Source organism: Herpailurus yagouaroundi, unplaced genomic scaffold, assembly GCF_014898765.1.
Source record: "Herpailurus yagouaroundi ecotype Mexico unplaced genomic scaffold, PumYag 180, whole genome shotgun sequence".
Classification (NCBI taxonomy): domain Eukaryota; kingdom Metazoa; phylum Chordata; class Mammalia; order Carnivora; family Felidae; genus Herpailurus; species Herpailurus yagouaroundi.
The window spans coordinates 4,208,954-4,221,166 of record NW_024412411.1 but is presented as its reverse complement, the minus strand read 5'-3'; the positions used below and the strand labels follow the sequence as shown (position 1 = coordinate 4,221,166).

The 12,213-nt window shown below is 52.8% G+C and overlaps 1 protein-coding gene and 1 long non-coding RNA gene across 8 annotated transcripts in view; one reads left to right on the top strand and one right to left on the bottom strand.

The window, feature by feature from the left end:
• Positions 1 to 7,341, top strand: part of CHRDL2 (chordin like 2) — a 33,351-nt gene extending 26,010 nt beyond the window's left edge. For 4 of the 7 annotated variants that reach the window (XM_040489359.1, XM_040489354.1, XM_040489357.1 and 1 more), the window contains 3 exons: positions 1,875 to 2,048; positions 6,359 to 6,451; positions 7,179 to 7,341. In XM_040489359.1, the coding sequence (XP_040345293.1) occupies positions 1,875 to 2,048; positions 6,359 to 6,451; positions 7,179 to 7,258 (347 nt within the window). In that variant the 3' untranslated portion in view covers positions 7,259 to 7,341. Of the gene's footprint in view, positions 1 to 1,874; positions 2,049 to 2,867; positions 2,923 to 6,358; positions 6,452 to 7,178 lie in introns of all 7 variants that reach the window. The other 3 variants (XM_040489355.1, XM_040489358.1, XM_040489353.1) reach the window with 1 other exon arrangement.
• Positions 1 to 7,973, bottom strand: part of LOC121039282 (uncharacterized) — a 28,402-nt gene extending 20,429 nt beyond the window's left edge. Inside the window, exon 1 of the long non-coding RNA XR_005794664.1 lies at positions 7,919 to 7,973. This is a non-coding gene — a long non-coding RNA (uncharacterized LOC121039282). The remainder of the gene's footprint in view (positions 1 to 7,918) is intronic.
• Positions 7,974 to 12,213: the final 4,240 nt, after the last annotated feature.

Sequence of the window (12,213 nt, the reverse complement as noted above, 5' to 3'; positions counted from 1 at the left end):
GTGGGAGTTCATGTACTCCTCACCACAAATGGACAGGGCAGGTATCTTTGTCTCCATTTTACAGACCAAGAAAATAAGTGCCCTGTCCAAGGTCACACAGCTCAAATGACAGTTGGAATCTGAACCCAAGTCTGTCGTACTCCAAAGACAATGCTCTTGACCACTGTTGTCTTCCTTTAACCTTCATCTACATATGGGTAAACTGAGACCCAGAGAAAAGAAGGGACTTTCTAAAGTCACAGAGCAACGTAGTTGTGGAGCTGGAATTAGAACTCAGGCTTCCAGACTTGCCAGCTGAGTTCCTCTAACGCTGTCATGAGACCCTAGGATTAATAAGTGTGCAGAAGAAAACATCAGAGTATCTCATTGGGAGGAACAGCCTGTGATTGTCAACAGTAGCTGTTGTGAGGAACAAGCCCATTCCCTCAATCCTGGAAGGAGAGCCGGTGGGGTAGAAGGTGCGGGCTGTGTTGTGCCTTTACCACTTCTGGTTAGAGGGCTGGGTTGGCAAAACAAAAAGGAGAGGAATGGGGAAGAAAAAAGGGGAAGGAAATGTGTGTCGAGAACCTACTGGCACCAGGTATTGTCCTGTGATTTCACCTAGTTCAATTAATCCTCATCTCTCAGCTGTTTTACAAATGAGATCACAGAGTGGCTGCAATCATCTTAAGTCTGCACCTACCCCAGGCTTTGACGTCAGGAAATGTGAGTCTATGTGAGCTTGCTTACCGACGGACTTCCCTAACTTACCGTTGTGAGCTTAGACAAGTTACTTTCCTTTCGGAGCCTCAGACAGAGTTGATGAAAAATGCTTTATAAATTGTAAATCAACATCCAAACAAAATCCAAATATAAGGGGTCACTATTGTTTTTCAGAGTAATATGCTATTGGGACAGGGTTAGGGACAGAGCATGACAGAATGGCACCTGGAAGAAAACGAGGGGTGGGGCTTCAACTTGGATTCTCTTGGAGACTGGCTGTCGTTCACTGCTGGGCTCCCTCACAAACACACTTGATCTTGGGCTCTGCCACTGGAACCCAGTCCATTTCCTCTTAAAAATATGGAGACTGTAGCCTTACAACTCTTAACGGGACATCTCTAAGAGTTTCATAACTAGGAAGAATTTAGAAGGAAGTGTGTATGTTTAGGGACTTAGTCCTTTAGTCCCTGAAAAATAGGGAATGTTGGTACATGGAAAGTTCCAGGAAATGTCCTTGGAATGCCAACATGTCCAGGCTTTAGGACTGGATCCAACCACTGTCGCCATCACCGCTCCCCGCTACACCCTTACGGTCCCCTCCACCACTACAGTCACACCATCACCTCCACCACCCTCCGTCACAACCATGATCATCACTATTGCCATCATCACCTCAACCCCTCCCAAACCTTTCACTCCATGTATGGTCATGAGAATCTGTGTTTGGTGATGTGGGTGACTCAAAAGACTTGGAGGACATGGCTCCTGGCCTTCACCCTGTGGGTCTCTTTTAGAGAAGAACATACCCAAGTGAGACAGTTACAAGGCAATGCGTGTCAGTGAGACTAAGGGCATGAGTGGGAGGCATAAGCAAGAAGGGCTTTAAAGGCCGCGAGTGGAGAAAAAACAGGGTAGGCTAAGCTGTTCCAGGTCGGCTGCCTGGAGAAGGTGGAAGGTGAGCTGAGCCCAGAAGGATGAGAAGGTTTTAATATGCTAATCAATGGGAAGTGAATGGGAGAAATGCCCCATCTGTTTCCCAGGGGCACCAGAACTTTCCCAAAGACCTTAAAGACCGGAGGGGGGTGTCAGACCAGGGTCCCAGCTTCCTGGGCATACCAGGCAGGGGTCGGGAGGAGGGGTACAGAATGTTCACAGCTCCTTGTCTTTCCCAGAGGACAAGGCAGACCCTGGCCACAGTGAGATCAGTGCTACCAGGTGTCCAAAGGTGCCAGGCCGGGTCCTCGTCCACACATCAGTGTCTCCAAGCCCAGACAACCTACATCGCTTTGCCCTCGAGCATGAGGCCTCTGAGCAGGTGGAGATCTACCTCTGGAAGCTGGTAAAAGGTGAGCATGGGCCCACTCCCAGTCAGACTTACCTCTGGCCTGTCCCCCTGTTATCAGGGGCCTCCGGGGCCTATTTTGTTGATCAGGTGCCTCTAGCCCAGGGAGACCTGCCTCTGGCTACCCTTCCAGATTTGAGTCTCTGATTCCAAGGTAGAGGGAGACTGGAGATTCTGTCTGTGATTCTCTGGCAGTTCTGATAAGCTCATCCAGGGCCTCCCAGTGCTCCCTCTCCTGGGGGGAAGGGGTTGTTGCACTTGCAAGGAGCCAGGACAGGGTAATGCCTACAACCATGAAGCAAAGGCCTATCAGTAGAACTTCAGCACTCTGTGAGGGGAGATCTTTTCAGGCAGAAGGACATCCACAGCCTCCTCAAAGCAGGAGGGCCTTCAGGCTCATTTGGCCTTTTCTATTGGGTGGAGTCTATCCCTCTATATGAGAATATATGTCTCATTCTGTGAGAAACTCGCCCAATTCAACAAGATACTCCTATCACCGGGTGAAGGTGAAGAGGAGTTTTCATTGATGAGGAAATTGCTGAGAATTTGGTTTTCTGGGCACTTCTTGCCAAATATAGATCCCCTGGGTAGAGCAAAACAAACTAAACCCTTTAAGTGGGGTTTAGCTATAAGGTCACTTTTCTCTACTGATGGGTCTTGCTGAAATGGGTGGGGGTGGAAGAGGGAATGATAATAACAATGATAATGATAATGACAACCAATGTGTGAAGCACTTTAGAGTTTACAAAGTGCTTTCACATTCATTATCTCATTTGATCCTCAATGATCCTGAGAGTTAGGTATTATTATCCCCATTTTACAGATGAGGAAACTGAGGCTCAGAGAGGTGAAGTACCTGGCCCAAGGCCACACAGCCAGTAAGTGGAGGATGGGAGCTAGAGCCCATGTCTTGTGACGTCAGATGCGGCTCTTTCCCTGCTCTACTCTGCCTCCTGTCCTAGGAGGAATGGACGAAGAAAGCGGAGCTGTTCAGCCTGGAGAAGAGAAGACTCAGGGGGACAGGACTGCTGGCTTCATGGCTCTGAAGGACTGCCCCAGGAAGGGGGAGCTGTTGTGTTCTGAGTGAACAACAAACAGGGGCTTTGGAATCAGACAGACCTGAGTTCGAATCCTGGCTCTGCTATTTCTTAACTGTGTGGCCTTGGGCAATCACTTGACCTCTCTGGGCCTCAATTTTTTCTTCTGTTAATTGGAGAGGAGGGTGTTTGGAGGATTAGATGAAATCACATAGGTAGAGCCCCGACCTATAGTAGGTGCTAACGACGTTAGTATCCTCATCCCACATCCTCTTAGAATTGTAGAGAAGCACATTTCCACCAATGAGAGGAAGCAGTTTGTCATACCTTGACAGTTGCTGTCAAAGAAGGGCGGGAGCAATCTCCATTCACAGGAGTGGGCAAGCAGTGGCTGGGTGGGCGTTCTGCCACAGCTGAGGAGTTAGATTTAGTAACCTTATAATTATTTTATGCCTTGAAACTCCATCAGCCCCTGGACAGGTGCTGGTTTACTCCAGACCTCCCCTCACCCCCAGCAAGGACTGGGACCCCAGGGAGTAGTAAGCCCCAGCCTCTGTCTTTGGGAGCCCAGGACTTAGTGACTGGGATGCAGTAGGAGCTCACCAGGAGCTGAGTTGTTCAGGCTGGAAGGCTTCGTGGAGGAGGGGCCTGCAGCTGGTTAGGAGTTAGGAAGGCACGAGGAACACATTGCAGGCAGAGGTGGCAGCGACAGCCTCAGACTGGCCCAAGAGCCTGTGCTGACATACACCGTGCTCTGTGATTGGTGTGGAGCTCGCCCTATGCATAATGTGTTTCATTTCATCCATATAAGAAACCTGAGGCATATGTATTAATGCACCATTTTGCAGATAAAACGGAGTCTGAGAGGTAATATGACTTGCTCAAAGTCACACAGTTTATTTAAGCAGTAAAGCAAAGATTCAAACCCAGGTCTGACTGTCCCCAGTGCCACCTCCACGGAGGTGACCTAATGCTTTCAGAGAGGCGCCTGAGGAAGGTCAAGGTGTGTCCAGGATGGCACAGACCGGAGAGTTGTAGCTCAAGGCTGGTCTCGTTATGACCAGGCCCAGCAGAGAAAGAACAGGTGGTGGGGACTCTTCAACTTCACAATGCCAGGCTGTACCATCCTGTCACTAGCAAACACCTCCTCTCCATCTCCTGACCCCCTGGGCGGCCAAATTGCCTCATTAGCCTCTCTGTTACCTCCCTGTTCCAGACTGCGGGGGTCAAAACAAACACTCCAAGGGCTGACTATCAGTGGGAAACCCTGTTTCCTCACCCAGAGGAGCAGAAACAGCAGGCCTTGGGGGCAGGGAGAGGAAGGGGAGAATTGGCCTGGAGACAAAGGCATCAGGTGGACACCAAAACCTGGGCTAAGTGAGGCCACATCACCGTGGAGCCAGCCTCAGTCCCCAGAGGCTTGGCTTAGTGTTAAGAGCCTTTTAGATTCTGGAGTTTCAGAGTAGAAGGGACCTCAGGGGTCTCAATTCCAGCCCCTGTCTAGGAAGGAAGTCCCCCTAGAGCCTCCCCGATGGTCTCTAGCCCCTGACGGCACATACCCCACCCCATCTCCACTGTGGATGGCTCCACTGAGAAAGGGTTTGTTTTCACATTGAGCTGAGCCTGCCCTGTCTCCTGGGACTCACCTGCCAGTGCCGTCTCTGCCCTGGGGGTCCACAGAGCCCAGCTGCCCTCAGACCTGGCATGCCCTCAAAAGGCATGACCATGCCCCTCAGGCTAGCTCTTGATTCCAAGTCCAAGAGCTCAGTCATTAGGATCGTGCTTTATAGGCTATGGTACGAAGACCCTCCCTCATCCTGTCATCTCTCCAATCTGTGTTCTGGGGTATGTGCCATGTCAGGCCTGGCAGAAGAACCATCTGAGGTTTGTGACGTAGCCTGGGCCTTTGGAGTGAGTCTCTCCCATATCCTGGTCCTTGGCATCTGGACTGGAGGGTCCTGAGAACAATGCTGGACATTCCCAGCCTCCTGGACCTTAGTGCTGCCCATTCTCCTCTGTGGGATCCTACTCAGATTTCCACAAGCAAGGCCAATTCTTAGTTTTCTTGAGGGCTGTGCTGGCCTAGCAGAGACCTTGCTGTCACATCTGTTCTTTCTGGCCACAGACCCTGGTGCTAACAGCTGGTGCAACCTCCCAGCCCATGTACTCAGGGCCTCAGTGCCATGCGTGGTGCCTGTGGCGAGCTCCCCATGGGATGCAAACATCAGGAGATCCAGATGATACCCTGTTCCTCTCTAGGGCCTGGCCTAGATTGGGTACACATATATTTACTTATCCATCCATTCATTTAGGGATTTATTCATTCATGTATTCATTCACTTATTCATTCATTCATTTATCCTACATGCCTAATGTGGGCCAGGCTCAGGGGAGCCAGAGAGGAAAGCCTTCCATGAGTAACCAGTCTAGTAGGGGAGACAAGAATAGACACAAGGAGAGGACATTAGAAATAGGCCCAATCACAAACACAAGCTAAGAGCTGTGGGTGCCCCAAGGAAGGGAAATCAAGGAAGACTTCCCAGCTAAAGCTCAGAGAATGAGCAGGAGTTTACCTGGTGGCAGCAGGACAAACGGAAGTCAATAGGAGAAGGAGTTGTAGCAAAGGGGGCAGCCTACGTACAGGCTTGGGCCCCTCAAGGACTTTAAGTAGTTGGTTAGAGCTGGAGCACAGGAAGGCCTCTCAGGGGTTGGGCAAACAGAACCTTGTGCTGAAAGGGGGCCCTACCACTCTGACACCTGATGCTCTTTGGAGTCTGATAAACACACCTACTGATTTTTATCACACATTCTGTGCCCAAAAAACAGCCTGACCTGTCCACACAGCCCCCCCCCCCACCACACACACACACATTGTGGACAGGTGAGTAGTGTGAGAGCAGGACGCTGAGGGTGACAGGTGCAGGGTCAGCAGGGAGGTGATGGGAGGTCAGGGAAAGGGAATGACAGGTAACATATGTTTTCGAATGACTGCAGTTAGGATCACAGACTGGAGGGGGAGTAAAAGGGGCCAGAAGTCTAGTGTAGTGACCCAGGCAAGATGTGATGGGGCCCGGATGGGGAGAGTGGCAGTGGAGATGGGAGGATAGATTCAAAACCTTTAGGAAATTTAGTCTACAGGGTTTGATGTCTGGTCAGAATAGGGGAGGGGAAGGGGAAGGGGAAGGCAGTGACTAGGTCCAGTCTAGGTCCAAGTCACCCTGTTTCACTGACCGCACGGCCCTACCTTTCCTGCTCATGCCCTTGCCTCTGCCCTCAGGAATCTTCCACTTGATTCAGATCAAGAAAGTCAGGAAGCAAGACTTCCAGAAAGAGGCACAGAACTTCCGGCTACTCCCCAGCACCCATGAAGGTGAGACGTCGGGCTGAGGACTGGGGCCTGGGAAAAGAGCCCGGCCAGAGGCCAGGGCCTCATGAGGAGTTCCAGGCTGCTGGTGCTGGGAGGGGGGCAGGGTGGTTGTCAGCCACAGACGTCAGTTCCCGGCACAGGAATCCAGTGGGCGTCTGGGCCAGAGATTTCTCAACTCAGGGCGCTTGGGAGCGGGAAGGTGAAGCAGAACCATCTGGATTTGGTCCTGGGAGTGAGGGAGACAGGACTGTGGAGGAGGGAGGCCTGAGCCCTCAAGCCCCAATGCTGCCTACCCACGCTGTATTGGAACGTTTCCCGCTGAAACCCTCCTAACCACTTTCCTTCTGATGCCCTTCATTTGCTCTACGGTATCCCAGGGAAGACGGATCCAGGTGGGGCTTTAAGTGGGAGAGAGGAAGCCACAGATGGGAGTGTCACTAACAGGTGTTAGGAAGCCAGCCCAGCCCCCAGATGCTGGTTGGTTGAAGTTGGGGTCACGTGCCAGAACTGACTGGGATGTGGGGTTATGATGGAAATATCCATCCCCTTCCTCCTATGCGCTCCAAACTCAGGCCCTCACCGTTCTTCTTGTCCCAAGTTTTTCCCACCCCATTCACTCTGCCTCTTTTGTGCACATGCATGCACCCCTGCACACACACATACACACCCCCCTCAGCCCCCCCCCCACACACACACACATACACACACCCCTCTGCTTTCCTCCATGCAGGTCACTGGAACGTTTTCCTAGCCCAGACCCCGGAGCTGAAGGTCACAGCCAGTCCAGACAAAGCATCCAAGACCTTATAATAAAGACCTAAACAGTTGCAGATATGAGCTTTATCATTTTTGTTGTTATATATTAATAAATAACAAGCTGCATTACCCCTCAATCCTGCCTGCTGAGTTTTATGTCCAGTCCCCGCATGTTCCCACAGGGACTACAAGGCGGGCCTGCCCATCCCCATTTTGCAGGGCTAGAGACTGAGATGCAGCCGAGGCAGAGACCGGCCCTGTCCTCATGGTGAATTGTTACCGGAGCCAGGGCTAGCTCCCCCAGCCTCACTGCCCAGGCCTTTGTCTGCTGCCCGTGGCCTCCCCCCTGCTCTGTACTGCTTCTGTCCCTGTCCCTGGCCCCCCAGCTATGGCTCCTCCTGCTTTTATGGGCGGCCCCCCTCCTGGAGCTCATTGGCACTGAGCCTAGGAAAGGGACTGCCTCTAGATAGCCAGTGGAGGGGGAAATGGAGCCTCAAAGCACTTTGCCAGCAAATCTTCCGGGGATCCTTACGATTGTCAGCCCCATTCTACAATGAGGACACTGAATTTAGGGAGCAGCAGTAGTTTGCCTGAAGCCACAGAGCGGGGCGGTGGCAGAGGTAAAACTGGTGCCAGGTCTCTTGCTCCAGGCTAGCCCCCCCCCCCCCCCCCCCGGTCCGCCGTGACCAATGTCATAAACCCAAATATTCTCACCTCCGAGGATTTCCAAGACTTGGCCGTCAAATTGCCAACCCCGGCACCACCATCTGGGAAGAAAGCCTAACAGTTACAATGAAAGACAACATTAATAATTTATCCTGCCTACATGCACCATTACCTGCAATTTCAAAGATGTTTTAATGCTCATAATTCCACTTAAGGTGAACGAACAGTGTAGGAATCACCCGCACCTTAGAGAGAAGGAAACAGAGGATCAGGATCGGCCAGTGTCTTCCCTCAAAACTTCACAGTGACAACAGGTGAGGCCAGGACTAGACCTCAGCCTACGGACTCCCAGACCCATGGTCTTGCTCCAGGACAGAGCTGCCCTCCACCCCAAGCCTGTGGGAAGCTGTGGAGAGGTGATGTAAAGTGGCCTATGGGCTGGAGTTCTGCCACCTGTAGTCACTTGGAGGGCTCTGACTATTGTTTCCAGAGTCTTGCTCTTTGTACCCGGGTGTCTGAGGGAGGCCTGGGAAGTCTGCTAAGCAGCCTATCACTGCCGCCCTCACTGAGCAGGGGCCAGTGTTGCACTGCCCAAACTCCCCCTGCGAGCTCCCACGGGTCTGGTTTGAGAGTCTGGGGTTTGAGGAACATGGCTGGAATCTCCCCCTCCTCCCCTGAGTAGGAAGACGTTAGCTCTTCACAGCCTCCACCTGTCCATCCAAGAGAAGACAGCATTCTGGCCTTGCTCGCTCACCATGTAGGGTTAGCTCGGAACTCCGGGGACGATGAACTCTGAGCATCTCACATTTAAAGCGCAGGAATCTGAACGCTCAGCCATTTACGTCGTGAACTCCGTCAGCCATCAACTTGGCTCAGGTGTCTCTTCTCAGGAAAGTTTTCCTGGATACCCCCACCCCCGCCCCTGCACAATGGCCCCTCCCCTCTGCTGGAGAATGGGGTTGGAGGCAGGACTCTGTAATCAGAAGTGGCTCCGGGCCTCAGCACGGGAATGGACTTCCCTGTATACTTTCCCTGGTATTGCAGGCCAACTGCCTTCCTGGTTTCTTTGAGGGGCTTATCCGAAGCCTGTGTGGTTCACCCCAAACCTTTTCCGCCATGGGAGACACGTTCAGCATATCAGCATCTCCTCCTTTGGGTCCAGACGTTTCTGAGTGTGCACACACAAGGCTTGCCTTGGGAACCGCTCAGCAGCTTTCTGGTGGTTTTACACCCCTCTGACTTGTTGTCTTCCCCTTGCGTGTGTTCGTTCGTAAAACACTTGCTAAGCTGCTCTGCGATAGGACATTATGCTAGACGACCCACACAGTGTAAGGAACCAGCCCGGCTCTGCCTGTCCTTAGGGAGCCAAAGTCTTGAGGAGGAGATGGGGCATCACAACACCTTGTCACCTGGTGTGACAACAGGGCCATGGGGAGCACAAGCTTGCCCAGACTGAGCCGCTTCAGCAGGCTCTGAAGGATGAGGAGGATGTGAAGAAAAGGTGGAGGGAGGGAGACGGCGCAGGGAGAGACATGCATGGAAGATGTAAAAAAGCATGTCATAGGGAGAATCACCAACAGCTCACTGGACAGTTTGAGGCAGAGCTAAGGGAGGTGAGGCTGAAGACCCAGCTGAGAAGCTCTGGCTTCATCCGAGGGCAGCCACGAGCCGTGGAAGGGTTTCAGTGCCTGGGTCAGGTCTGTGGGTTAGCAAGCTGGCTCTGGTTGCTGGGTGAAGACCAGCATGGCCGAGCGAGGCAGACACCAGGCACGAGGCTGTTGTGAGAGTCCTTGCGAGGGATGACGACGGCCTGGGCAGGAGAGAGGAGGTGGGGCTAGAAGGGAAGGCCACGCTAATGACGCTAATGGAGGACTGGATGAGGGAGAGGGAGGAGGGTAGGGCGCAGCTGTGTTTCACATGGGGCCTGGGGAAAAACTCAGAAGATTCAGCTGAGCACACGTTGAGTCTCAGGAGATACCCCTGGCTCGTGGGGTATATTATGGATCTGGGAGAAGGCTTGGCCAGAGACAGGGGTTTGGGAGCCATTGGCCTGCAGGTGGTAACTGAAGCCAGGAGGTGGGTGGCACCAGCCTGGGAGAGACTGTAGAGTGAAGAGAAGAGACAGACGAGCATCAGCAAAGGAACCACCGTGGAGGCAAGAGGGAAGCCAAGAGGGTATGGTGGCGGAGAGTTCAATCACACAAGGCCTGGAAGGGCCTCCCTCCGCCCCCAGGGGTGAGGGGGCTTCTGGTGCCTGTGGAAATGGGCAATGTCAGGAGAGCTGGGAGGCAGGAACAGGTTTTGGGGGGCTGAGGTGGTGTCAGGGAGGTGGGGAAACAGACAAGTCTTTGAAGAACCTTGGTGGTAAAGGAGAGGGGAGAAGCAGAGCAGTGGCTGGCAGTGGACATGGATGGAAGAAGTGGGTTTCTCAGATGGAAGAGATGTAAGCAAGCCTTGGTGATGATTCCTCATCACCTCCTCACAGGACAGGGGAAAGGAGAAGGAACAAGAGAGTGGAAGAAGGGAGGTTTAAGGACAAGTTAAAATCTATGCTGCCTCAGCCACTAACTCACTGTGTAACCCTGCTGGTCTCCCCATGTGTGTGATGACAGAGAAGGAAATGGTGGTCTTCCAGGACTACCCAGACTTCCACTCGTGAGGCTCCCAGAGATCCCAGCAGGGAGTCCTACTTGGTGGCCAGGCTAGGCACAGGCTGGGCCCTGGATGAAAGAGTGACGTCCCCTCCCCCATGCCCGGCCATTAGATAACAAGGCACATTCAAGTCTGTTGTTTCATCTGATCCTTAGGACAACCCAGTGAGATGGGGACTGTCAACCATATTAAGAGATGAGGAAACTGAGGCACATACAGGGAGAGGAAATGACCTAACCAAGATCACATACTGGTAAATGGAGGGGTTGGATTCCAGCTAAGGTCTGTCATTCTGTACCCTGATGGATCCCAGAACACTGGAAGTGCCAGGTCCTGGGCTGGGGCAGGTGCAGCTGACCTGGGCTCAGAGCCTCCACCTTCCCAGGTAGCTTCCTGGCCCCCAAACCTGATAGTGCAATTATGATGCCAAGCCTGGCCTCCGGGTTTCCTCCTCTTCCAGTAGCTATGAAGCCACCTCCCCCTGTCCCCCCACGAACCCTGGGCTCTGGGAAATGGCAGTATTTCTGAGAAACAGGACGTGGCCTGTGGTTTGGGGCTGGCTTGGGGGTAAGGGAAGGCCTGGGGCCCCACCAGGCACAATGGCATCTCTCGGCAGGGCAGGCCCAGCCACCCCCCTTCCCCTCACCCTGGTCCCTGGAAGACACCCTGCCTGCCTTCTCCTCCTGTAAGGCCAGTTTATAGAAGATGAACAGGAGGTATTGCAGGAGGCTGATTGAAGTTGGAAGGGGGTGGGGTGGCATGGATTTCTGAGTACAGAAAGTTATCTCAGACCTTCTAGAGTGGGAATTAGGACCTGGATCTCTGGCCCCAGCTCAAGGCTGCTTGAATGACCATATCACATCAGAGGCCTTCCCCCAATCCTACCTTTATCACCTCTGGCACAAAACAGAGCCACAAGATTTGCCCAAAGTCCAACAGCAACCTACAGTTGGGCTCTAATGGAGCCCGCAGGGTCTGACTCCCACATTCATTCCCCTCTCCGTGCCCCATGATGTTGGGGCTAGGGGTGGAATCAGCCTTCCTATCAGCTCCCCTGCTGCCAGCAACCCCCTCCCCTTCCCCTTCCCCTTCCCAGCAAGTCTTACCCACCAACCCAGAATGATCTTTCAGAAACACAAATCTTACCCTGTTTCCTTCATTAAGCCCCTTCTTCGATACCTTCCCTCCTGGACCCCTGAAGATCTGATTCTTGCTGCCTTTTTTGCCCCCAGTTCCCCCATCATCTGTCCCAGCAGCGCTCCAGGGTCCAGTTTGCTGCCCTACCTGACCCAGGTGGGATGCATCTGGGCTCCAAGAAGACCTGAGGCACAGACTCTGACACCATCACGACATTCTGTTGACCCCTGCATACCAATCTGTTCTTCCCAACCAACTCTTTCAAGAAGCAGACAGCACACTGCACTGCTCAGGTGCCTACTAGCTCTCAATCAGACAGGGTACAAAGGATCTGCCCTTCCAATGCCTATAGAAAGATTCTGGGGAACAACTCTGGTTGGTCCATCTTGGGTACATAGATGGTGGTCTGGGCTGAGGTATCAGCATCATGATTGGAGTTGGGGGAGGGTGGGGAGCAGTTCCCTCAAATAAGGAGGTGGCACCCACACACAGTCACTGCAGGGATCCCTGTTCCCAGTCACCACCACTACAATTTTGGATCACTTCTGAAACCA